Genomic DNA, 26,250 nt, shown 5'->3' with positions numbered 1-26,250 from the left:
GTAGTATGTAGGTTCTACTTCTTTTGCATGTCTTTGTATGGATATAAGAATCTAGTATGAAAGTAAAATTTGAGGCATGCTCAGTCGGACACGTCCGCGGGCGTTTGAGCGGTTATATTTGTCATAAGTGGATGCAGATGCTCTTATTACTTCTGTGAAATTTCCCCGTTCTCCTTCCGCTCACTGTTTAGTTGACCAGCATAGGTGTTCCAAATCCACCGACCGACCAGTGGGCCCCAGTCCCGCACTCCCTCAGAAAAAAAAAGCACTCCCGTCACCATAGTCCAGTCCACGCTCCGGCTCCATCCCCGAAACCTCGAACCACGCCACCGCCCCACTCCGACTTCCACCCCCAAACACGCTCGCCGACCGCGACCGGGAGGCGCCGGGATCCACGGGGAGCTCCACCGCCCCGTGCTTGACCGGTAAGTTTGACGGCCGGCTGGCTGACAACGACGGCGAGGCTGCAGCGAGATCGACGATCGGCTCGGCTCTGCTGGGCTGGCCGCGACGGCGAGCTCGCGACACGGGATCGGTTGGCGGCCGCGACGCTAACGACGGCGGGACGCTGAGGTAACCTTCATCCGCGCTCTCACCGTTCCCGGCCACTGCCAGCAACTCAGCTTCCACCCTCCGCTTTGCTGCGGCCGGTCAAACGCCCCCGTACCGATTTCACTTTCCCCTGATACGTTTCCATGTTCTGTGCCGCGGGCAGCCAAATCCGAGTCTCGCTGCAGCCCTCGACTTCTGTCCGTTAGATGGATCCGTGAGCGGCAAATTTGGTTTGCCAACGCGTTGTTCTGATCCAGATTCCTTTTATGGAGTTTTGCCTTCCACTGATCTCCATGTAGTGTGCATCTTAATTAAGTAGGGCAAGTATTAATTATGATGTGCTCATTCGGATACATTAATGCTAGGGCCATTGGTTATCTTTTTTTGTTATAGTTTAATGCTTGTGCATTGCTAAAATCAGTATGCTCTGTTGGGATTTACTCCCTCCGTAAAGAAATATAAGAGTGTTTAGATCATGTTTGGTTTACATATATCTTGCCAAGATTTTCATTGTTTGTCGCATGTTTCATTTTAGGCAGTGAGCAGGCTTCATGGTAAACTCTCGACCTTGAAGCAGAGAGTACACTAGATGGCCATTCGGTGGTTGTATGCTGCTCTGGTCCAAATCCTTCTCTGCCTTGTGCTCTGCCAGCCATGCTATGGCACAGTAACTGACATCCAATGCCTGAAGAGGGTGAAGGCATCAGTTGATCCAAACAACAAGTTGCATTGGACATTTGATGACAACAAAGAAGGATCCATATGCACTTTTAACGGCGTGGAGTGCTGGCATCCTAATGAAAACCGGATTCTTTCTCTTCGGCTTAGCAGCATGGATCTGAAGGGCCAATTCCCTGATGGACTGGAGAACTGTAGTAGCATGACTTCGCTGGATCTATCAAGCAACAGCCTTTCCGGGCCAATCCCGGCTGACATCTCAAAACGGCTTCCATACATTACAAACATTGATCTCTCATATAATAGCTTCTCAGGGGAGATTCCAGAATCGCTAGCTAACTGCACCTATCTCAATGTTGTCAGTTTACAAAATAACAAGTTGACTGGAGCAATCCCAGGGCAGTTTGCTGGTCTTTCTCGCTTAACCGAGTTTAATGTTGCTAACAATAAATTGTCAGGCCAGATCCCATCATCTTTGAGCAAATTCTCATCATCCAATTTCGTAAATCAAGACCTCTGTGGGAAACCTTTGAGCGGTGATTGCACTGCCTCTTCAAGCAGTCGTACAGGGGTGATTGCTGGTTCTGCTGTTGCTGGTGCAGTCATCACTTTAATCATTGTTGGTGTGATTTTATTCATTTTCTTGCGGAAAATGCCTGCCAGAAAGAAGGAAAAGGACCTGGAAGAAAATAAGTGGGCGAAGTCTATCAAGGGAGCAAAAGGAGTGAAGGTATGCCACCCCACCCACCCCACCCCACCCACGGGATCTTGAGATGCTATTTTAGTTTTGTATTTATATTTTTTTAATAAATGTTAGCCGTCCTTTGTTTCTAACTGACAAAATCTGCCGCGTCTTGTCCCACAAAAAGATGTTTCATCTTTGTGAAGATCCAGAACTGGAGATACCAAATTATCAGTATCTATTATTATCAGATTAATGTTTTTGCGAAATACAAAAGCAGAATATTCTTATACATATATCTTTTGCCTTGAAAAATAACCTGTATCATGTTTAACTAGAAGTATAGCTGTCAGCCATTTATTTGAAGCACCAGACGTATCGAAAACATGACTTATCAGCTTAGGCATACATTCTTTTGGTTGGCTACATTGTCACATGTGTTTCTGTAAATTCTCATTACAGGTATCAATGTTTGAAAAATCAGTTTCAAAGATGAAATTGAATGATCTGATGAAGGCAACAGGTGATTTTACCAAGGAAAACATTATTGGAACTGTTCATTCCGGAACTATGTACAAAGCTACACTTCCTGATGGTTCATTCCTTGCTATCAAGAGGTTGCAAGATACTCAACATTCAGAGAGCCAATTCACATCCGAGATGTCAACATTGGGAAGCGCTAGGCAACGCAACTTAGTTCCACTATTAGGTTACTGCATTGCTAAGAAAGAGAGGCTCTTGGTGTACAAGTACATGCCCAAGGGTTCACTCTATGATCAACTGCACCATGGAGGCAGTGATAGAGAGGCTCTGGCATGGCCGTTGAGGCTAAAAATTGCCATTGGGGCTGGTAAAGGGTTGGCGTGGCTTCATCACAGTTGCAACCCCCGCATTCTTCACCGCAATATTAGCTCCAAGTGCATACTACTTGATGATGACTATGAGCCTAAGATTTCAGATTTTGGCCTGGCAAGGCTTATGAATCCAATCGACACCCACCTGAGCACATTCGTCAATGGCGAGTTCGGCGACTTGGGTTATGTAGCTCCTGAGTACACGCACACCCTTGTCGCCACGCCAAAAGGGGATGTCTATAGTTTTGGTGTAGTCTTGCTTGAACTGGTCACCGGTGAAGTGCCCACGCGTGTATCAAAGGCCCCAGAAAATTTCAAAGGGAGTTTGGTAGATTGGATAACATACCTATCAAACAACTCTATACTTCAAGATGCAGTGGACAAGTCCATGATCGGAAAGGACAATGACCCCGAGCTGCTTCAAGTTCTGAAGGTCGCCTGTTCCTGCGTGCTTTCTGCTCCAAAGGAAAGACCTACAATGTTTGAAGTGTACCAGCTTCTGAGGGCTGTTGGGGAGAAATACCATTTTAGCGCCGCTGATGATGAACTGGCGCTCCGACCGCAGGATGCTGACTCTAAGAAGCTGGATGAGCTTATTGTGGCGAAATAGACGGGTCTGTCTGGTACGTTGATGCTGGGTGTTTGTTGTATCTTGTGAATGGTCAGGTTGAGATGGTAGTAATGTACTAGTACTATCTGGACTCCTACGCTAGCTAGCGAAGCCATCGGAAGCTCAATCAATGTTCATGGTCCTGGAAATAGCATGTTGTTGTAAGATGTGTATGACCTGTGAGTTCCACGTTATAGCATGTTGTTGTAAGATGTGTATGACTTGTGAGTTCCACGTTCTGTACTTGCTCAGTCTGTAGTGCATCTTTGGGATTATGTAACTGGTCCTGACGTTTTTGTAGAAGTACGTAGTTTGCAGTGCTCAGTTTGATGTGCTCTTTAGCATTTTTTTCCTTATTGTTACTATTTGCTTATGAAATCGCTACTTTTTACAGAGGGAGTACAATGGTGATAGTGCCTATCCCTGAACTGCCCTAGGTCTATAAACTTAAAGTTACTCCCTCCGTTCACTAACTTCTTTTTTCTGAATCGGATGTGTGTATATATGTTTTAGTGTGTTTGTTCAGCCATTTCAGCCTGTATGTAGTCTATATTGTAATATCCAAAACAAATGGAGGAAGTAGCAAATTAGAACAAACATGTGTGGTATTAACATTGGGATTTTAGGAATAAGGTATATATCTGCTGTATTTGAGGTAGGTAGTGCAGTTTTTCTAGAAGGAAAAACAATTAGCAATTACTCCCTTATTTCCAAAATATTTGAAGTTCTAGATTTCTCCTAAGCCATACATATTTTAGTTTGACCAAGTCTATAGAAAAATATACTAACATATACAACATCAAATAAGTCTTACTATATGGTTGATGTTGGAGATGTTGATAAACTTGAAGAGCTTTGGCTTAGTACAAACTTAGAACTTCAATGGAATGGAGAGAGTACCTTCAATGTTGTTCTCTTCCCCATGAATTATCGACACAATATGGGTAGCCAAAAAATATACATCTCGTTTGTTCTAAATAAAAAAGATTAAGGAAAATCGAAATCATAAGTCAAATTGATGACATCACACCATGTAAGGAGATTGGACTTGAAAGTTTGACCCAATCGGTATCTGAGTTTCAAAACGAAGTGCAATAACACTGGCACACAACAAAGTGCAATAGCTAACCACCGGAGATGATGGGCCTGCTCTAAGTCTAAAACAGTTAAATATGCCACTAGAAAGGTGTTACCTGTGTATATGTTTTTCATAGAGTAATACTTGTGTATGTGTTTGAACCAATGAATTTACGATGGATCCAGCAAAAAAAAAGCAGGTGAGGGCACGTCCTAGTTCCAGCAAAAGTGGACGTTGGTTCCAGCATGATGGTGTTCCGGCTAGGGACTACCAGTTCGGGGGGTCCTGCCCGAGATCTGCTGGATTTGGCTCCATCACAACATGTCGCCTCGCCGGTTGTAGCATTTTGCGCCGCTAGATGTAACTCCGCCGTGTGCCCCATCGATTGTAGCAGATTTGTAGTAAAAAAGTCGTCGCCACCACATCGATTGTGACTCGCCAGGGATGGATGTAGCAAACTGCCGTCGCCATAGTAGCAAAAAGCAGACACAATTGCAACAAAAAAGTTGCAGCTCGCCTCCCTTCCCTTGCCGGTCGCAGCTCCCGCCTGTGAGGATGATTGGAGAAGAGATGTATTTGGTGCTTAGAATGGGGAAGGATTGCATGGATGAGAATGCCCACAGAGCAGCTCGTGGGGCCCACGGCGCACGTGAGCGATCTGACGAGCGTCGGATTGACGCGGATCGCACGACTCACGCGCGACCGGTGGAGTTTTTATCCGATCGACCGGATGAAATCGTTTACCATCAAACAATCGTAGCACACAACAATTAGGAGGGATCGCGCGACTTACGGGTGTGTCACATTCACACGCGTGCCGGCCAGGCAAACACGACATCAGGTCCGTTCGTCCGATTGGGGGTAGAAGCATATACAGTTATCCTTTCCCCTCATGTGAACTGTGTTCGAGAGCGGCGAACAAGGAGAGATCTCGGTCCCCCGCTCCCTTACGACCGGATCTGCAGTCTCTTCCCTCTCCGGTGATGGGAGAGTGGAGCGACCTCGGATCTATGCCCTAGGCGTGTAGATAGTAGGTTAGGGATCTCGGCAATGTGGTCATGGTGGTAGTGACGGTGACACAAGGGAATAAATGTCTTTAATATTCTCCCCCCACCTCGGTGAGGCCACTTGTGGCGCGCCTGATAAGCTTCTGGCGGTTGGTGCTTGTGGATCTACGGATCCAGCAAGCTTTTGTGCTCCAGGCATGGACGTCGTGGTGGAGGCAATGATTACGATGTGGGGATTTTGTTCCTTAGCTTCATCTTCGTCACATCGAGGTTGGCTATGGCTTTGTTGTGGAGCTCGTGGGGAGGGTACAACAGCGACCAGTATCTGGTGTCGGGAGAGGCTGCTGCCTATTTAGGAGGTGGTTTTGCGCCGGCAGGCATGGCACAAGGGCCCCCGGTTCAACGTCTTTACCGAAAAAGGCTCGCGCTCCACTTTATATATAAAGCAATGATCACCATACAAACCGACACATACAACTCACTCCCACAACACACACACTCAAGGCAAAGATACAAGGGTGTATAAGAACAGCTAGATCGTCCCATCCACTCTAAGAAACTACATGTAGGCAGAGAGAGCATCACTTGGAGTCTCCGAAGACCTCAACCGTGAGTGAGTCACCGCAAAGAGAGAAAGTTGTGCACGACAAGCCGAACACTCCAAGACGGTGCCTTCAAGAAAGGCACGACACAAGAGTATCATCACCATCCGATCCCGCGATCAAGGTTTTCCTCGGAGCAATCGGAGCATGTAGAGGAGCGTGACGACGCCTTCAAGAAAGAGGCGACGTTACCGTCGGCTTGGCAGAGCCAAAGCAGGTTTTCACCCTGGGAAGTCCTCAAAGCCACCGAGGTGAGGCACAGCAAGCCAGGCCCACCGCACCCATCCCTCTGGTTGTCGCACCCTGACCACCACACCGCCCGCACGATCATGGCAGCCAGCTCACACCCGAGCCGTGAGCTACGCCCATGAGCCCACGCCTCCCACCTCCAGGGCCGCCGCCCCGACACCCATGGCCCCGACACCATCCCCAACCGAGGCTTGCAGCCATGACCGGCAAAGAGACGTGCGGGAAGGCACCTCCTTCCCTGCCCCTGGACGCCCCCCAGGTCCGAGGCCCACCCCTGGGCCGGCCGCACTCGGCTGCCAGCGCCCCGTCCTGCCAGGCCGTGCAAGACCGAGCTCCCCGGTGCGCCACCTGACGGGAGGTAAGGATGGTTCCATGGCCCTCCCGTCCTCGGATCCATCCCTCAACAGTGGCCATCGCTGGGAAAGGTCCAGCCCTATGTTGCAACATGTGCAAGCTCAGCGGGGCTGGATTGGAGCCGCACTCGGACCGGCACCGTGGCTGGACAAGACCTCACCAATGGCCGCCATCCACCACAAGCATCCACACAGCCGGACGGCGAGGTGCAACGGCGACCCGAGCCGGCACCCGCCGAGCCACCCAGGCCTCCGTTGAGCCCGCGCCACCCGCGGCGCAGCCGCCGCCAGATCTGGGCGCTCCCAAACGCAGCCGCCAGCAACACCACAGCCACCTCCGCCGCCGCTGAGCCGCCCGCGCAAGCATTTGGCCAGGTCATCGCCGCCCCGCGCCCCCTGCTCGCGCCGCGCCTTCGCCTGCCCGCACCACACGCGACCACACGGAGAGGGGAAGACGCCCCCCCCCCCACACATCGCCGGAGCCGACTGGGCTTCGCCTGGCCGAGCTCGCAGGCGGCGGCGGGGGAGGGGAGAAGGGGAGGAGGAGGGGGTCCCGGCGGCGGCGCTAGGGTTTCTCCCATGACGCGCATCGCGAGAGCGTCCGGGTTCAACATCTTTGGCTTTGACAGCTTCGACATATCCAACATTTTCTTCCTCAGGGCGCCGGTCCTTCAGGGCCTTTTTCTTGATGACTTCCCGTCAGCCTGAACAAACAAGGCCAGGCCGGCTCCAGCAACGGAGGCGCTGCGGCGATGCGCCATCCAGTGGAAGGCGATGGCCGGTTCCGAGGATCTATGTTGTAGTTTTTTTAGGGGTTGCTTTGTAATGTTTGAAGTTGATGAGTATAACTGAGGGTTTTTTCGCAACAAAAAGAAAGAATCCATCCGATGGACGCAACTATTCTCAACTCAAGCTCAAATGAGCTTGTATAAACAGTAAAATCGTAAAAAGAAAAAAAAATCTGAACCTTCTTTGTAAATTGTAAATCGTAAAAGTTCATCCCGCCGGCCATGCCACAGAAGAATCTACTCAAAATTCCCCTCGCCGTGTGGAACGCAGCACAACAAGTGTAATTGAACTCTCCGGATGTACTTCCTCCGTTCCAAATTACTCGTCACAGAAATTGATGTATCTAGAACTAAAATACATCTAGATACATGCATACCTGCGACAAGTAATTCGGAACGAAGGGAGTAACTGTGATTGGATGAGCCATCTATGTAAATACTTCCGTGACCATCAAGCAGAAGTTGATCCTTGGCGCCATGATCGCCGGATCGCCATTAGTGTTGGCCTGCTTCTCTGAATTGCATGTGTCATTGTGCACACGTTCAGAGAATCAGAGATGTGCAATTGTGTCGTAGTGTTGGGAGATCCATTAGACTGCCGATGACATGTTGTTTACAGATGCTCTGTTGTTATTGAGCTTTAGTGCATAATTTATGCTGTTTTTCCTAAATCCTCAACTGATGATAAATACGCAGAGTACAAAGTTCTAAGCAACAGAAATCTGGAGTATGGATGAATCGATGGTTAAAAATGTCATGCTGGTGCAGATTTCATGAGAACTTATAGATTTGATAATGGTACTAGTAGTCCAGTACAACAACTGAACTTTGTTCATGTAGTTCAGTGTATGTGTTTCCACCATCTTTTCCTGTGCAAATTTCTTTTCCTGTGAAATGGGTAAATTGCAAAAAATATTGACACTTTAGGCAAGGTTTGCAGGAACCACGCGTTTACGGAATTGTGCCAAAAAGTATTAATTTTTTTCATACTTTTTTTTGAAAAAACACTGGTTGCTTGTTTGAACCGTTTTAAGTATGTTTATGACATGGGGTCTTGCTTTTGCTGACGTGGCGTAACGGTTCGCAGGCGACGCCGTTAGACAGCCGGTTTTACACCAACACCCTTTTTGGAAAAATGAAAAAGCAATCGGGTCCTTGGCCCTGAAAATAAAAGCAATCAGGACCTTCATCTCCCACCGGTCCGGTGGGATTGCTCCGGTGCTAGCACTGGGCGGCGGCGGCGGAGCCCGATGTGGCCATGTGGGGCACGACATAGGGCGGCGATAAAGCTCTGTCGTGCGCCTCCCTACCCGCCCACCATATGCAGCAGCAGCGACGGGAGTGCGCAGCAGCAGCGGCGACGGACGCGAGCAGCAGCCGCGGCGGCGCCGGATGTGAGCAGCGGCGGCGGCGGTGGACAGGAGCAGCAGCGGCTGCGCCGGACTCGCGTGGGCACGAGCAGTCGCGCCGGCCGCGAGTAGCAGCAGTCACGCCGGCCGCTCGTGGTGGCGAGCAACGGCACCGGCCACGAGCAGCAGCAGCCGCGCCGACCGCGTGTGGGTGCGAGCAGCGGTGCCGGCGGCTAGGCGGCGAAGCTCCAGGTGAGCTGCTCAGAGTGGGGCATGGCGGAGCTCGTGGCCCGGCTGGCGCAGGGGAGCTGTTGCTGGCTTGCACGCCAGCGAGCTCGAGCTCCATTGGCCGGCGCAGGGGAGGCCCAGCCGACATAGTCAACGGTGGGAGGAGGAGATGGAACCTTATCGTCGACTCTTTTCTAAAAAAAAGGAGGGAGCTTTTGGTAAATATATATCTCTAACGACGTCTAGTGTAAACAGTTTCGCCATGTCATCATTTATGGGACCCCATGTCATAAACGTACTTAAAACGGTCCAAACGAGCAACCAGTATTTTTTGCAAAAAAATTTATAAAAAATAATGCTTTTTGGCACAATTTCGTAAATATGTGGTTCCTGCAAACCTTGCCTGAAGTGTCGATATTTTTTGTAATTCACTCCTGTGAAATAGATAGAAAAAGAAAGTCATGTATTTTATTTTAAGTTAGCTTCACATGGTATAGTATGGTACCGGCCGGATCTTTGCCCCCAATTTTATAGAACTTCCTATCGCTCGCGTCGCCTCTAGGAGGCGGCCCTGCCACCACTGGAGGAGGCCGGCGAGCAAAGCTCGCCCGACGAACAGCGGACCTTCCTCCTCTCCTCGCGAGAGGATCCTCTGGCCAAAACATCATGGCGAACCTGGTCGCCCGGCGTGGAGGCGGAGTGGGCGTGATGGGGCGGCGGCCCGATCGGATTCCGGCGGCGGTTGTGCCTCCACGGCTGCGGGGGCAGCGTGGGGACGGCCATGGCAGCTGGCGGCAGCGGATCTGGGCCCCCCACCCAAGATTGGTTCCCCTCCAGATGGTGTGGGCTCAGGCGCCGGCTTGGCGGCCCTGAGCGGCGGTGGGCGCGCGTCGAGGTTGCCCCACTCATCGGCATGGTTGGGGTGGCCAGAGGTGTGTGCGTGAGGCCGGCATCGTTCGGGTTCGGCTCTGGCGTGCACGGCGGTGGGAATCTGGCAGGCGACGTCCAGCTGTGAATCCCGGTAGCGTCATCTCCGACTCAATCTGCTTCGGTTCGTGCTAGTTCCAATACCTATCCGGTGCTACCTAGACGGATCTGGCGGGTGGGCATGGATCCGGGGGAAACTCCAGGCCGATGTGGCGGCCGCACCGAAGTCGATGTCCTCGGCGCCGATTCTCTTCCTGGAGGCTTCGGTGTGGATCCTACGCCCCCACCTCTGCCATGAGCGGAGGTGAAAGCCTCTGTTCCTCTGTTTGGGCGACGATGGCACTTTGGTGTTGTGTTCCTTCCTGAAGGCGTCGGCCGAGGACTCCTCAGGGTGGTGGAGTTGCTGGTAGTTCGGAGTCGACGCGAGATGGCATGTAGGTGGAGCGGTGTGGCATCAACAATATCATCTACGGTGGGTCTCGTCGGCATGGCGCAGTGGAGACTCGGCGTACGATGCGCGGAGATGGACTCGCGCAGGAGGAGGAAGCTGTCTGGCGTCGTTATGGCGTCGACGACAAATAGACCGTGCAAGGTAGATGGAGCAGTACAACTCTGAAGATGGATTATTGGCAGGTGGCTACGGCGGTCTCATACCCGGCAGGCGTCCTGGTTGAGGAGTGCGCCGGACCGGTGGGTGCGCCATACCCGGCAGGCGTCCTGGATGAGACATCTGGTTTTAGATGCTAGGTTTGGCTGCGAGGTCTGTTTGGTATTAGGCCCAGACTATCAGCATCCCTTCATCATTTGGATAGAAATAACGACAGATGTTGTCTAGACGTGACTTTAGTCTTGTTATTGTATTAATTTGTAATGTCTTGTGTAAATAATTAATAAAGTGACTGCATACATCGTCCAGATGTAGAGGCCAGGAGTCCTCTTCCATTTCTAAAAAAAAGAACGGCCGGATCTTCCACACATCGAGCCATGAAAGAAGACCTGCAGGGCAGCAGGGGGAATGAAGACATGTTGTTTACATATGCTCTATTGTTATTGAGCTATAGTGCATAACTAGAAAGGTTGGTCGTACTGTGCTGCGTCGCTGGTCTTGTTGGATTTTCATTAATGAAAATACTCACTCTATTTTAAAATATAAGGTGTATTAGTTTTTTAAAAAGTCAAATCTGTTTGAATTTGATCAAATTTGTAAAGAATTATATCAAAATCCATAATATCAAATCATTAGATTCATCATGAAATGAATTTTTATATTTTATTTATTTAGTATTGTGGATGTCGATATTTTTGCCTTTGAATTTGGTCAAAGTTAACAAAAAATTGCTTTTCAAAAAACTAATAAACCTTATATTTTGGAACCGAGAGAATATTTAGTTTGGCGAGTGGAGGAGATGATGAAGTGTGTTTTATTTTTATTTATATAATCCATTTTTTGGTGGCTCTTTCGTAGTGAGATTCTATGTTATTTGCTAATCAACTCATATTTATGTGTGAAAATTTATGTGTCGGTGTCTGCATGTATTATATTGGTGTTGTAGTATCACATGATGGCACTTTTTTTATAAGTGATGATAGGGTGCGTGGGATTGATATGTTTTTTATAGGCCGGTTGCTCCTAATTAAACTGAAAAATCATAGGCCCGCTCAAAATACTGAACCTAATCCAAAATTTAATACCTCAATAGAATGGAAGGGCTCGCAAATTAGGGAGCATGGTGAATTAAAAGAACTGAATGAGAGAGTTCCTTGAGAAATTGTTGACCCGGTGAAAATTGAATGACCCAATTCTAAATTGGACACCTCAATTGAATATGAGACCTTAGAAATTAGGAAGCATTGTGTATTAAAAGAATTAAATGTGAGATCTTCTTGAGAAATTGTTGATCCAGTCAGAATTGGATGACTCAATTCTAAATTGGAGACCTCAATTGATTATGAGGCCTTAAAAATTAGGACCTCAATCAAATGAAAAAGCTCCAAAACAGAAATCGACCCTGCAAAAAAAATAGCAATCCAGAGTAATGGATGAATTGATGGTTAAATGTCCTGCTTGTGCAGATTTCATGAGAACTTTATTCGTAAAAAAAAGATTCATGAGAACTCATAAATTTAATAAGTGTACTGGTAGTCTAGTACATCAATTGGACTTGTTCATGTATATACCAATGTATGTGTTTCCACCATCTTTTCATATGCAAATTTCTTTATCAAAAAAGGCTTTCGTCCCGCTTTATATTATAAAGCAACTGCCCAAGCCAAATATCCGACAAAGTTCACAAACACACACACACATAAAGTCTCACACACGCAGAAGTCTCACACAGAGGATAATCAAAGGGTTAGTGCTGAGGGCACGGCTCAACAAGCCTTGAAAACCAGAAAAAAAAACACGCACAAATTTCTTTACTGTGAAATATTGCCTCCGTCAGGAAATAACTAGGAAGGTGTTACTTGTGTACATGTTTGAACTAATGATTTTGCATCCTCCCTTGACAGGCCCACAAGGCCACAATGGTCTTAGAACATTTTTCTATAGACGTTTGGCACAAACTTGAATAAACAAGGACTTCTATTACAAAATTTTATGCCTATTCTAGTTTTTTTCAGTGTAAATTTACTTTTGAGAGTTGAAAAGTGAACCTAGAAGCTCATAAGTTAGCCAAGCATTCTCTTTTGTTAGGGCTGGGACGCCATGTCTGATATGGCCAATCCCATAACCCAAACTGTATCCCGATTATGAATGAATAAAGCTTGGTTTGTCTCAAAAAAAATTATAAGCCCACAATTACAATCTTATTCAGTGAAACACAGAAAGAAGTCATCATTCCATGGACTCACACTCACGACTCATGCAAGAGCAACCAACAGCTTGCCTACATTTCTCCCAGAAAACAGACCCACCAGAGCCTCGGGCGCCTTGTCGATCCCTCGGGCGACGTCCTCCACAACGGCCACCTTCCCTGCCTTGATGTAGGCGGCCATCTCCTCCTCGAACCTGGGGTACAGGTGGTGGTGGTCCATGCAAGAGAAGCCCTCCACCCGGACGCGCTTCGGGATGATGCACCACAGGTTGCGCACCCCCTGGTGCTCCGGCAGGTTGTACTGCGAGATCATCCCGCACGCCACCACCCTCCCGCCCGGCCGCATGTGCAGCAGCGCCGCGTCCAGCGTCGCGCCGCCCACGTTGTCGAAGTAGACGTCGATGCCGTCGGGGAGGCGCCGCCCGAGCGCCGCGCCGAGGTCATCCCCCTCCGACTTGTAGTTGAACGCGTCGTCGAAGCCCATCTTGCTCTTCAGGACACTCACCTAACAAACAACAAAGTTCATCGTCTGGTGGCATGAATTGAAAAGAGGTTGCCTGGTCTCCCAGGTTGTTTTGAACATTTTTAACACTCTGATCACTTTCTACGCTCGTGGACCATGTCCAAGCATTTTTATCGCTCCTCACTCTTTACACCATGTGCACAGGGAAAATGAAAAATGCGCTTTGGTTTCTGGGTGTATATACATCTGATATGGAAAAAAAAGTCAAAAAAGTTTAGAAGTTTTTTAAAATAAATTTGACTTTTTTTTGCACTAGTATATAAATTTTCACGGATAAAAAACCAGCGCTGACTTCAGGGAAGAAAAACAACAACGGGGTGTTTCTTTTTGTGGAATTTTTTCTACAAGTATAATGGAAGGTCAAGCTTATTTCAAAAACATTTTCAGAATTTTTGTACTTCTTACTTAATTACTAGTATTTTTTCATATAGGGTGTATATACACTAATAATAGACCAAAAGTTTCTATCCATGTACACAGGGAGATGCTTGTAAAAAATCCTCTTTTGGTTAAGCAGTGATGATTTCTATAGGAGAGGTGACTAAGTAAAGAACTAAGCTATACAAATAACATGTTTTTAGGTGACCAAGACAGACGAAGATTCCGAGCAACCGATAATTAAGAGCATGTGCAATATTGCTATCTTAGGAATGCCACGTAGGATAAATAATGAGGTGGAGGAGAGCGAACTCATAAGAAAAAGCTTGTCTTCTCTTATTTAAGGGAAGACAAGAGATGATCTCTTAGCACAATATATCTCATCACATTTGTAGGAATAGCTAGTTATCAAAGATAAAGTTAAGAGATGATCCATTGTAGACGTTTTTCTTTGTTAAATCAATACAAGAATTAAGATAAAATTATCTTATCAATCATTATACATGTCTAAAAGAACCGTAAGAAAATTCCTTATGTGATCAAACCTTCTCATCGGAGCCGGCACTTCCAACCACATAGCATCCAGCGATCTTGGCGAGCTGTCCAACGACCTGACCGACCGCGCCAGACGCTGCCGACACAAAAACAGATTCACCTTGCTTTGGCTTGCCAACCTGAAAAAGTCCAGCATATGCAGTGAGCCCTGCCAAGCCTGCAAGCAGCATCAATGTTGCATGATCATCAAATGTATTATAAGCAGCAGTGAGGAGATTACTGCTAGTACACAAAAGAGCATACAAAAGGGTCTAATCCCAATCGGTTCTAGAACCGTCACAAATGAAAGTGATGTCTCGGATTTATTGTTATATTTATATTCAAAATGGACTTCTAAAACACCATGAATCATGTGAGAAATCTTTTGCAAATATATATATATATATATATATATATATATATATATATATATATATGCAAATTTCACAGACGTAGCGTGCACAGGCTATACTAAATGGTTGTTTTCCATGAAATAGTTTGAATATTGACTCAACTCATCGTCCCAGTAACCCTCCACTCACATATATCCAAACTGTTAGAATAAATCGAGGCGCTCTGTCGATCATTTGAGGACCAAGCAATCATACGAGCACGACACCGAGATTTGTTAACGAGGTTCACCGATATGGCTACATCTCCGGGGTCTGACTATGGACGCTCCTCCCCGTGACACCGTCACAATACCGCACACCGGTCACCCGGTCGCCGGCACATGCCGCCGGCTCCCCCTTGCGTGCCTGTGCTATTATGTTGGCATAGGTTACATCATGTGTCTACCCTCGCTATATAAGAGAGGCCTAGGATACAGGTTCCTACTATAGGACACGACTCCACATTTATTAAACACAATACAACTCAGAGTCCAACTGTAACCTACCTTGTACACTATATTCGACACAACTCCAACAAACTTCGCCTTGGCAAATATACTCCACCATCCTGGATTTGTCCATGCGTCAAACTTTCATGTACATTGGACTTGAACTTATTCCATGAGAATCGCTGCTACTCCAAAGACTCCATATGACTCCACCTGCAACTTGTAGTCCCTCTTTTTCTTGACCACAGTCAACGCTCGAGCGAAATTAAGTTTTCCTTACTCTAGTTTATGCTCCCAACTTCCAGAATATCCGTCAACGCCATCACACACCGATCATTGACCTGCATGAAAGTGAACAACTCACATATTGGGTGTCACACATAAGAGTTACCTGAACTCAACATCACCCCTCTTCCTTGACCGTCTGTCTGAAACTTGAAGGAATTTCACCATTGTTTGTAGTCATCCCGAGTCAAATTCACAGTTGTCTCACCACATGTATGACCACCAGAGCCCTGGCCCGTCTCCATGTCCCGTGCGTACCACATGCCTCGCCGCTATTACCGCGTCGAGCCTCCGCTGTCCCGGTCGAGTCTCAAGGGCCGCGAACCCACACCACTCAATCCCCACTGCAGAGTACCACCGGTCATCACCGACCGATGACGAGTTTCACGCTTCCATCAGACCACTGGGCTCCAGTCCGAACTGCATGTCACTCGCTTTTTCCCACTTGCTGAATAGGCTTCGATTCCCTGGATCCTTACACTGTAGCCCCTCAATCCAACTCCACCTTCAACGTGACTTCATGATAGATGATCAGTCCACCCTCGCGCCCCGTCGACTTCAATCTCACATGTGCACCGTTTTAAATCAACCCCGCGCCATAGTCTTGTCGAAGCCGCACAAGCCTCGGGCATGCGCACCACGTGTTTCCACGCCCAGAAGTCGGTCACCATCAGCATCACGCTCCTACATCGTCTTCGCCGATCCCACCACCATCTTCTGTACCAACCGACTTGCGTTGATCCATCATACTATCTAGTCCGACCCAGCCGAACTCGTTCGACTGTATGACACGCTCGAGGCTTCCAAATCGTCTTCCGCGAATTTTCATCCATCACATGACAATTCCATCTTAGCTGACATGACTTCCTGCAACTCCTTCAAGCATCACTGTCGCGCCAACAATCTTTCTCCCATGTCTGCCATAACCCAAGGTTTTCAGTTCCACAAACTTCTCCACCTCAAACCTGACACCCATTGACGCCCTGGTTCTTTGTACGGCTGACTTTGTAAAAAATACTTGAGCAATCTCCCCGTGATGCACAAGTACACGACAGAACATGCGTGTACTACTAACAATTGCAACCAAAAAACTTTTGATCTTCATGTGTAGTAGCTCTAGCTCAACCTCCAATGCTGGATGTTGCTTGTCAATGTCTCCTGCTAAATCCGATGGATCCCAACGTGAAGAATTTTTTCCATCGCCAAATTGACCTGTCTCCTACCTTTCTGTGTCACATGGGGACTCGGTCCTTCCTTTTTTTTGTCTCAAACAAATCTCCGTCACGTATGTAACAGCAGCGTCTCTCCAGCCCTCCTGCGTACATCACCATGCACCAAGGCACATCACGGCCTGGACAGCTCCCTCGCACGCGACGCACCTGCAGCGGCACACTGGGCCAGGACCGCCAGCCTGCCTGCACCGCCCAGCCACCACACAAGTGCCACAGCCCACAATGGGCCTCAGCTTGCTTCGGCTTGCACTTTGCCTGCTGGACCTGCCCACCCCACGCACAGATCGATCGATTCCGATCAAACCGATTGTGTCACAAACTCGTCTGCTACACGTGCCGCCGCCGTCGCTTCATGTATGCGCTGTTGAGCTATACGCTCGCCCGACAGATCCATATCAATCGATCGCCGCATGTCTGCTGTTGTCACACCCACACGCGCCTCCTGATCGCTTCCTCCAATCAACAACCCAGCAGCCTCCGAACAATCTAATTCATGATATCACTTGTTAGAATAAATCGAGGCACTTTATCGATCATCCGAGGAGAACACGACACCGAGATTTGTTAACGAGTTTCACCGATATGGCTACATCTTCGGGGCCTGACTACGGGCGCTCCTTCCCGTGACACCGTCACAATACCGCACACCGGCCACCCAGGCGCCGGCACATGCCGCTGGCTCCCCCTTGCGTGCATGTGCTATTATGTTGGCATATGTTACATCGTGTGTCTACCCTCGCTATATAAGAGAGGCCTAGGATACAGGTGTCCTACTATAGGACACGACTCCACATCTATGTAAACACAATACAACTCAGAGTCCAACTGTAACCTACCTTATACACTATATTCGACACAACTCCAACACAAACGAACCCTAACTTCTAACTTCTAGCTTGTCTTTTCTCCACCGCTGCTCCCAACCACTTTCCACCCCAAATTTAACCCACTAGCGCCCCTTCTTTTCAGTCTTGCCCCCATTTTAAAACACATTACATATTAGTTTTGTCTTGAGTCTAATTTTATAAATTTGATCAAGTTTACAAACAAAATCAATATATACAATACCAAAAACATAATATGTAATGTTTATTAAAAATATCGGTCTGGTATTTCGGATGTTGATATTTTCCATGTGAACTTGATTAACCTTTACAAAGTTTCACTCATAATAATGCTAATATCAATGTATTTCTAAATGGAGAGAACTGTGAATTCTCAAAGGTTTCAAAAAAACGTTTGGAACGAGTGTTTTTTCATACTTCGTGTCCGCATAGATATTCACTCACCAAGAACACCTGTGTAGTGTGAGAGTGGCAGCTCGGGGTGGTTGATCTTGAACAGGCCCTCCGTTTGGGTGATGAGGGTGTACTCCTCCCATGCACTCATCCCCCAGACGAGGTCACCGGTGTCGAACTCCGGGTGCGTCGAATCGAGGACCTCGCCCACCGTGAAATTGACCAAGGCCTGATGATCATCCAAATATATATGCAAGATCGGTCAGCCCCGAAACTCCGACGAGATCAAGGGTAAAAGAGCAACCTGCATTACCTCTCCAAGCACGAAGTCCTCGGCCGGCACGGCGTCGCCGTCGTCGTGCTTGGTCATGCGGCCGCGCATCCACGGGTCGCAGGACAGGTACAGGTTCTTGACCACCACGGCGGGCGTCGACCCCTCCGGCACCCGCAGCCGGACGTCGGAGGTGACGACCACCTCCATGTCCTCCGCCGTCGGGTAGCCTGTCACGTGCCTCCTCAGCACCACCTTCTTGTTCGTCGTCACCTCGTCGCCATGGCCGGCTATGTCGATCTTCGTCGGGCTAGCCATTAAATTTATGGCGCTTCGAGTTATCTGAGCTTCAGGGTTTAGCAAGGTGCTAAATATACTGATGTGCTATGTCACCGTGCGAGTGCAATGCGCGCTACGCTACGGTTATATAGACGAAGCTCATAATGAGTGTGTAAGGCAGACAGGCGACGGGTTGATATGTGTGTATTGTACGCGTGCGTCACCCGTGACGGTATGACTTTGCCCCAAATATCTTTCTTGCCATTTTCTTCACGTTGCAAGTTAGACCTGCACATCCCGTGCGTCAAAAGCGAAAAGGTTAGATCTGCAAAAAAAAGAGGCAATTGCATGACACTCACACGTCATGACACACGTATGTGCATTTCCCATATATCATTGAAAACATGGGTGGCACAAGACAATACCCCCAACTTACAGAGTATGCTAAGGAATTTTTTTCAACAACCAGCCTATGGGGTTATGTGGTTGGATGATTAAAATGATGGTTACGTACTCCGAGCCCATTGAAGATTAAATCACATCCCTAACACCATTTACGTCTCGTTAAGGCAAAATACACTTAAGTGGAGGGGCATGCATGTGAGCACGCATGCATTTGTAGGTACATCAGTGACCGCACGGCAGTGGTAGTACTATGAGTAGCAGTAGTTATATACTAAGAGCAACTCTAGCAGAGTCGCCATATTCATAGTCTGCATAAAACATATGGAGCACGCTTCATAATGTTTTAAAGGTTGCGGAGGCTGTGCACAAACATAGAGTCCCCATAATGTGGCCTCCATAATATATATATTTTTGTTTCTTCTTTCTACTCTACTACTCCAATTGAGATCAAACAATTCAACAAATATCATTACAAACCATTAAATTAAGTACAACAAATAAGCCAAATGCAACAAATAATTCAATCAATTTTTTAAGAAAATAAATAAATTTAAACACACTATCTCCCAGCTAGCTTCTAATGATGCTCGGTGAGATCCTTATTCAGCTGGTCATGGGAGGCCCGGTCTTCAATCTTTCAGTATGTCTTCCAAAAAAACCCAACTCTGCCTTACGTAAAGTTGCCAGAGTACGATTAACCTCTGGATTTGAAATCACTGCTTATATATCTGGTATTGGCCATAATTTACAAAAACATTCTGTAGTATTTGTAAGAGGAGGAAGGGTTGGTGTGAGATATCACATTATTCGAGGAACCCTAAATGTTGTCACAGTAAAGAAACTGCAATTATTTAGTATATTCATACAGTCACCGAGGAACCTCCGATATACTCTCTCCGTTCCTAAATATTTGTCTTTTCAGAGGTTTCAAATGGACTATCACATACGGATGTATATAGACATATTTTAGAATGTAGATTCACTCATTTTGCTCCATGTATAGTCACTTGTTGAAATCTCTAGAAAGACAAATATTTAGGAACGAAGGGAGTAGTTGGCTGTCAGTCTTGGCGAGCATGGGTGCATCAATCATAGGTTTTTTTTTTGAGAAATAAGTGCACCAATCATAGGTGACTGGACTCTCAAGATCGCAAACGTAAGCATTTTTTAGCCCATTCATTTCTTTGTTTTTTAATTGTTTATTTAAGAAGAAGAGGTTATGGACAAAAGAGCAAAAGGAACAAAGAGAAAAGATGTGCTTTGGCATCTCTAGTCGATCCTCTAAAAAGTTATAGAGTAAAAGTTTAGTTTTATTCCTCTAACCGGCACATAGCCGATCTCCTAAATCTGTTAGAGGAGTAAAAAATTTACTCCTTGGCCTCCCCGGTTCATAAAAATACTCCACCGCAGCCGCCTGGAGTAAAAGGTTACTTCACGTGAAGGCCCCCTTGTAGCCAGCCGGCGACTCCGTGAAGCCCCTTTGTCGACGGTGACAACCTCGAGCCTTGTCGGCGTCCTCGCGGTGGATCTGCTCGGCAACAGCATCTGCAACTCAGACGATTCCCTGCAACACATCGCACTAAACCTCATCCTCGCCAGCCGCGGCACCTCCTCGGTGGCGCTCTCCTTGTTCTTGTGGCTGGTCTCCACCGACCCTACCGTTGACCGCAAGACCACACCACCCACCACGGCTTCACGCACCACGGCTCCGCCTTGTGCAGCATGTCGCCGCCAGAGCGCGCATGCTAGTGGCGATGGCGCATTGAGTCGGAGCTGAAGCTTCACGCGCTACGTAGGAGTTGGAGTAGGAGTGGAAGAGGCCGCAGCGGCGATGGTGTGGTCACCATCGTTGCCGCAAAAGCGCAATGCATAAACCAATTGTAAGTTCTACCCCGCTAAGTTTAGGGGATCGCCTAAAATCAACCAAAATTTAGAGTAAAAATACTGCACATGGTTTACTCGGCCATTTACTCCTCAATATTTTAGGGGATTGGCTAGAGATGCCCTGAGGCTTTAGACATATGAGGATGCCATGCATGGAGAACGAACGAACCCAGGGTAGCTACGAAGCATTTGCACTCCACGCCACCAGAGCTGGATGCGAAGTTCAGGTGGCATCCCGTTTGCTCTGAATGCAATGTCGATCTGTCCAAACAGAAGCGTCATCGGCAGAATCTCCCTCCGTAAGCGTCATCTTATATAAGATCTTATATTGTGGGACGGAGGGAATAGATGCTAAATAGCATCGCAGATCCTGCTTCCTTGCATGCTCTTTCAGGTTTCTACCGTGTTCCTTGCCTCCTCCTGGAGACTTCAAGCTGGAGCTAGCATAGCTACATGCTGGACGCCGGCTATTGTCGCTGCCAAATGGTAAGGGAGCAAGACACTGATCTGCTTATAGCTTCACAAATGATTCGTCCAGGTCATAATACATCAATTTCAAAATTTCTACTCTCTCTGTTTCCAAATATAAGTCTTTCTAGAGATTTCACCAAGTGACTGCATACGGAGCAAAATGAGTGAATCTACACTCTAAAATATGTCTACGTACATCCATATGTTGTATTCCATTTGAAATGTCTAAAAAGGCTTATATTTAGGAACGGAGGGAGTAATATATATACCCCACCTATATTGCAAACGTAACGAGCATGACATTTGTCAGGAGGAGGATTTTAGTGTGCTAAAGCGTACATGTAAATTCCCAATTTGAAAGCACGGTCCTAAATTTGATTCATCATCACAGGGGAAATTATATTTGATTGGTGCTTATTGAAGGCTTCAAAGTAGCAGGCCTGAATTCTAGATGACTTTAGAGGTAAAAGAAATGCGTAAATACTTAATTTAGGTATGGTTCAGAACGTAAAAAAAGAGTCTTCATCGACCAACAAACTTCAAAGCCGAAAACCTCAGTGTAGAAACTATGGATGGGTTTCTTCTGCCTCCATGAGCTCACATGGGATTCAAACATCCCAAACTCATTTCTCTGTGGTATATATGACAAAAACTCCCGAGGATGAAGTGTAAATCTAGTGAACGTAGACTATAACAGCTGGCGTTCTTGCTCTATGCTCCGAAAGGAATGAAACGCCACACAGAGGGTGTTTAGGAGATCCGAGATCAGGAGAATCATGGCAACCCATGAGCTGATGGAGTGTGATGTCTCACCAACTGACACGCTATCCAGGAAGGGAATAGCCACGGAGGTACTTGGAATCGACTCCTGACTCACGGCACAGCGCAACCCTGCCAGTTCGTGCAATCTGCAAAATGCATGGCCAAGGAGGGTAAAGGATCGACTACAAATAACCGTTCAAAAATTTGCAGTTGCTAAACTACAACTTGCATTGGACTACATGCGTGCTCCACAATCAAGGAATAACTAATCCGCTGCTGAACACAAATTATGGATATTATGGTGCATTTGCAAAGTGAACCGTTCAAGAGCTTCAAAAAAAGTGAACCTTCAGTACGAACCTCACAGATGCCGTAGGGCTCAAGCAACCTTTGTAGTGCAACCATTTTATCAAGGTCTCCAGTAAGCTGCATGACAATAATGTTATTGCTTGTTAAGACAAATTATTGATGCCACTAACTATATTGTCCTTGCAGGACTCTTTTGCAAGATTCAAGAAATAGAGGAAAATGGAAAGGGTAGGATCGCAATGTCCGGCCTTATTGAATTGTAGGATTAAATACAATAAGAATCCCAACAAAAGGGTGTTTGATTACGCCATAGGAAAAACAAGGAAATCATTGCACGAGCTTTGAGTTAATGGAAATGTTTCTATGAAATACCAGCAAGTGAATTCTTATGAGATATTTATATAAATACAGTTTATGTCAAATTTTGTTCTTCAAATGGATTACAATTATGTCAGACATACGATTTGCCGGTATAGCCATAGATACATGACACTGAAACAATCTATAAAGGCCCACATTGTTGCATATCTCTATTATCCAACTTAAATCAATATTAAGAAATACTACCATATATTTCAAAATAGCAGCAGATATATACTGAAATTTTTATCAGGCTAGTTGACAGCTATGCGGATAATGCTCCAAGTAAAGGCTGTGTCTGATTAATGTTCATATTTCTGCTGTCTACAATCAACATGTCTAGATTGAATTAAGAAAATGCTTAGATAAAACCAACTGATTTATCTACCAACAAAAGAATATAAAGTCCTAAATCTAGTAGTTGGACCCAAGAGGGTAAAGTAATTATTACCTGAAGAGTTATTGTGTGGCCTGATACATCAACCGTTTTGGCCCTGAAAACATCCTCAGCAATATCCAGGATTTCCCTGCGAGCTGAGGTGTTGCCAGCGACCTTTATGATCATTAACTCTCTAGCCGCAAATGGTAAATGTGTAAGATCTTGAACCTGAGAAACCAAGATGAATTTGAGTTAACCTTACATATGAAACAACAATCATAGAAACCACACATTGATAAGTTGACCTCATAAACATCGATGAGCTTGTAAAGTTGTTGTACTAGCTTGGCGATAGATTCATCATTTCCAGGAACGACAGTGGTGATGCGAGAAGTGCCCGTTTTTTCAGCTGGGCCAACAGCAAGACTCTGTCAAAGTAATGGATACAACTTTTAAGCATTTACTGCAACCATGTAACCTGCAATGACCTAACCGAGTCAACATAAGATATATATAGGCGGAAAACAAACCTGAATATTGTAGCCCCTCCGGGCAAAGACACCCGTTGCAACATTAAGAACTCCAGGGGAATCATTCACAAGGATTGACAAAGTATGTGAACAAAACCCTGTAGGCTAAAGAAAGAAAAGTATGCCAGTTATTTTCCAAATGGGTATTAAAATTGCAATTGTAGTTCAATGCAAACAAATTTTAAGAATTTTAGTGTTCAAGTACACTTCAAGGCTCTTGCCACTAATTTTCAGCAACACAGCAGCTCTAGTGAAAGAAGAATGCAAGAACTTACATCACTGTCAGTCATGGCACCCCAATGAGCATCAAGAATTTGATTCATCGAGAAGCTTTCGTAAGGTTCCACTGGATAAACATCGCCCTAGTAATAAGAACGTAAGATTATATAAAAATTCATACAGCTGCTGTTGCAAATTGGAGCAAATAGTATTTGCAATAAAATTGTTCACACAAACATAGCCAAGGTCATTTCTAACCAGTGTTTGTGAAATTGTAGTTATTCTATAAGATAGCCAACTTCTTACTACTTTCAAATCAAGACTAACAATTCAACATAATGCTGGTATTGGGAATGATACAGCAATTTAAATAATACACCAACTTCTGCTTTTGTCCTAAACTGGTAGGCATAAATAGATAAATCTAGCTAATCACATCAGTATTCACTGCATATAAGATGCACTTGCACGGATCAATATTGGTAAATAATCTACAGAAACTATTTTGCCCTTACAAACACAGATTGAAAAGAATAATCAACAACATCAATGCAGTAAAGAACAACTCTTATTATAAAGAATAGAAGTAAATTACGCATGTTGATTTTCGTTGAACACATAAAAAGAATTCACACAACACAATAAACCAGGTCAAAATAAATGGAGACAGTGTTGTTGCAGACTTGCAGTGCTGAAGAAAAGATAAATACATGCTACAAGAATTATATGAATGATAAGAACTATCATTCCTTACCTGGGATGATTCCTCAGAATCCCCACTGGTTGTCTTTGCAGTGCTTAGTGTAGATTTTGAAGGCATTTTTACTTCAAGATCAGGATAGGAAGCTACGGAGAACCTCCAAAAAGGAGCTGTTTGTCCCATTTTCTCACGCCGCAAAGCTATCTGTTACATTAGTATGGCCCATTAGATATAGTCAAGAAGAAAGCATGATATGGTATTAATCTTTCTAAGGAGTATAACCTTGCCAGTTCTGGCAACTTCTTTGATCCCGAATTTGCTCAGGTTCCTCTGTACAGCAGCAATTTTTCCAGGATCGCCGGTTACCTTTGGCATGACTCAAAAACAGAGAGCATACTTTGCTTTAATAAAAGACATACGAGTGATAGTGTAATTGATCTGCAAGATACGACACATCACGGATTTTACCTCAACAGTTAGTGTATGGTCTGAAAGATCAACCACTTTGGCTCTGAAAATGTCAACCAAACCCATCACCTGCATGTATGAGTATTGAAATAAGCAAAGAATACCCAAACTGTACTTCCATTACCTCTCGGACTGAAATATGTAAATTGAGCATCACATGCACAGATTAAAATCTCTAGATAGCATGCTTGCAAAAGGCATATATACACTTTTACCTCGAGCCGCTGTTCTGGCTCTACGTTTAGTTTTATAAGCATGAGCTCTCTTTCAACTTGCGGTTCCTTTGATAAATCATCAACCTGTTCAATCAATATACAAGACTATGAATTTCAGATACTGCGATGACAGGAACAAGCACAGAAACTGACACGAGTGATTCCACTAACTACATGTTACTATTAGTTAGCAAACTTTTGCAATATTCACGGGATACTGGAATAAGAAAATGCTGACCTGTATAACATTGACAAGTTTGTAGAGCTGCTCGACGACCTGTGTGAGTATTTTCTCTGTTCCTGACACTACAATGGTGAACAGCGCCTTGTCCTTGTTCAGCCCAACCGCCAATGACTCGATGTTGTACCCTCTTCTGGCGAAGACCCCGGCAATCCGATTGATCATCCCACTCTCATCCCCGACAAAAACTGATATCGTGTGGCGCTTTACAACCCTATAAATAGAGGTTGAAGGGGGAAAGGAATCCTAATAGATCAATGGCAAGGCGCAGCGAAGAATCAAAGAATAAAGTCGCTCAGGATTCAAAAATGGTCCACGGAAAGGGAGAAGGCTTACGAGCGCCTGGGGTGGGGTGGCACCGGCGCGACGCCATCGGTGGCCGGAGTAGCGGCCGCCGCGGCGACGGGCACGAGGCGCAGCCTCGGTCTGACCGAGATGGACACGGGCGGACGATGCGGCGGCTGGTGGTGATGGTGGGACCCAGTCCCGACCGCGGCGAGGTGAGGAGTTACCGCGGCGGCGGCGGCGGCGGTCATGGGCGGGACCGCGGAAGGGTGGAGGAGATCGTGAGGTGGTGGGGTTTTGGGGATGGTTCGGGTCCCGAGGAGAGGACGGTTGGCGTCGGCAGTTTCGGGCTGGGTTGGCTGTATCTGTGTGGGCACGGCCGGAATGGATTGTTCGGAAACGGTCCCGGCCGCAAACTTCTGTAGGCTTCTGGGTTCACTCCTGTACTAGTTTTTTTTTTTAAAACATCATTACAGGCACAAGTGCTTATATACACGCGCATACCTTATCTCTATGAGCACTTCCGAAAGACTGAGCCGACATATCATCTTGAAATTTACGAAGTCACCCTAGGCATCTCGTCGTCGACGCGAACGTCTCCTTTCACTGAATGTGCATCGCTGGAAATCCTGAAATAAATCTAAATATAAATGCGAGCACCAGAATTT

The 26,250-nt window shown here is 46.4% G+C and overlaps 3 protein-coding genes across 4 annotated transcripts; 1 reads left to right on the top strand and 2 right to left on the bottom strand.

The window, feature by feature from the left end:
- Nucleotides 1-228: 228 nt before the first annotated feature.
- LOC125550705 (probably inactive leucine-rich repeat receptor-like protein kinase At5g48380) lies at nt 229-3,700 on the top strand. 2 transcript variants are annotated; one of them, XM_048713774.2, is made up of 3 exons: nt 229-573; nt 1,092-1,960; nt 2,375-3,700. In XM_048713774.2, exons 2-3 carry the CDS (start codon nt 1,142-1,144, stop codon nt 3,374-3,376), a joined length of 1,821 nt encoding a protein of 606 aa, XP_048569731.2. In that variant the 5' UTR covers nt 229-573; nt 1,092-1,141; the 3' UTR covers nt 3,377-3,700. The 2 variants fall into 2 exon arrangements, with proteins under 2 accessions (XP_048569731.2, XP_048569730.2); XM_048713773.2 differs by having other exon boundaries at nt 230-573; nt 1,088-1,960.
- An 8,998-nt stretch (nt 3,701-12,698) lies between these two features.
- LOC125550707 (2-alkenal reductase (NADP(+)-dependent)) lies at nt 12,699-18,555 on the bottom strand. Its single transcript, XM_048713775.2, has 4 exons — nt 18,118-18,555; nt 17,856-18,033; nt 14,220-14,386; nt 12,699-13,278 (listed from the first exon to the last, which is right to left on the bottom strand). The coding sequence occupies exons 1-4, from the start codon at nt 18,391-18,393 to the stop codon at nt 12,820-12,822; spliced, it is 1,080 nt and encodes a 359-aa protein (XP_048569732.1). The 5' UTR covers nt 18,394-18,555; the 3' UTR covers nt 12,699-12,819.
- A 3,023-nt stretch (nt 18,556-21,578) lies between these two features.
- Nucleotides 21,579-25,965, bottom strand: LOC125550708 (acetolactate synthase small subunit 1, chloroplastic). The gene is made up of 12 exons (XM_048713776.2): nt 25,634-25,965; nt 25,295-25,511; nt 25,057-25,140; nt 24,842-24,910; nt 24,656-24,739; nt 24,428-24,577; nt 23,730-23,816; nt 23,455-23,559; nt 23,230-23,352; nt 22,997-23,152; nt 22,237-22,302; nt 21,579-22,022 (listed from the first exon to the last, which is right to left on the bottom strand). Exons 1-12 carry the CDS (start codon nt 25,831-25,833, stop codon nt 21,939-21,941), a joined length of 1,425 nt encoding a protein of 474 aa, XP_048569733.2. The 5' UTR covers nt 25,834-25,965; the 3' UTR covers nt 21,579-21,938.
- Between the last annotated feature and the right edge of the window lie 285 nt (nt 25,966-26,250).

Source organism: Triticum urartu, chromosome 4A (assembly GCF_056163025.1).
Source record: "Triticum urartu cultivar PI428250 chromosome 4A, HENAU_Tu73, whole genome shotgun sequence".
In the NCBI taxonomy this organism is placed as follows: Eukaryota; Viridiplantae; Streptophyta; class Magnoliopsida; order Poales; family Poaceae; genus Triticum; species Triticum urartu.
Note: the sequence above shows the minus strand (reverse complement) of the source record. Positions and strands in the feature narration are given on the sequence as shown.

Bases quoted from the DNA above. Each gene is read 5' to 3' on its own strand.
- LOC125550705 (XM_048713774.2), top strand. From the start codon at position 1,142: ATGGCCATTCGGTGGTTGTATGCTGCTCTGGTCCAAATCCTTCTCTGC. The intron at 1,961-2,374 runs GTATGCCACCCC...TTCTCATTACAG, and splicing joins AGGGAGCAAAAGGAGTGAAG to GTATCAATGTTTGAAAAATC.
- LOC125550707 (XM_048713775.2), bottom strand. From the start codon at position 18,393: ATGGCTAGCCCGACGAAGATCGACATAGCCGGCCATGGCGACGAGGTG. The intron at 14,387-17,855 runs GTGAGTGAATAT...TGCTGCTTGCAG, and splicing joins ACACTACACAGGTGTTCTTG to GCTTGGCAGGGCTCACTGCA. The intron at 13,279-14,219 runs GTTTGATCACAT...GTTGTTTGTTAG, and splicing joins GTGCCGGCTCCGATGAGAAG to GTGAGTGTCCTGAAGAGCAA.
- LOC125550708 (XM_048713776.2), bottom strand. From the start codon at position 25,833: ATGACCGCCGCCGCCGCCGCCGCGGTAACTCCTCACCTCGCCGCGGTC. The intron at 24,740-24,841 runs GTAAAATCCGTG...GTCATGCCAAAG, and splicing joins ACCATACACTAACTGTTGAG to GTAACCGGCGATCCTGGAAA. The intron at 22,303-22,996 runs GTAATAATTACT...ATTGTCATGCAG, and splicing joins GCCACACAATAACTCTTCAG to CTTACTGGAGACCTTGATAA.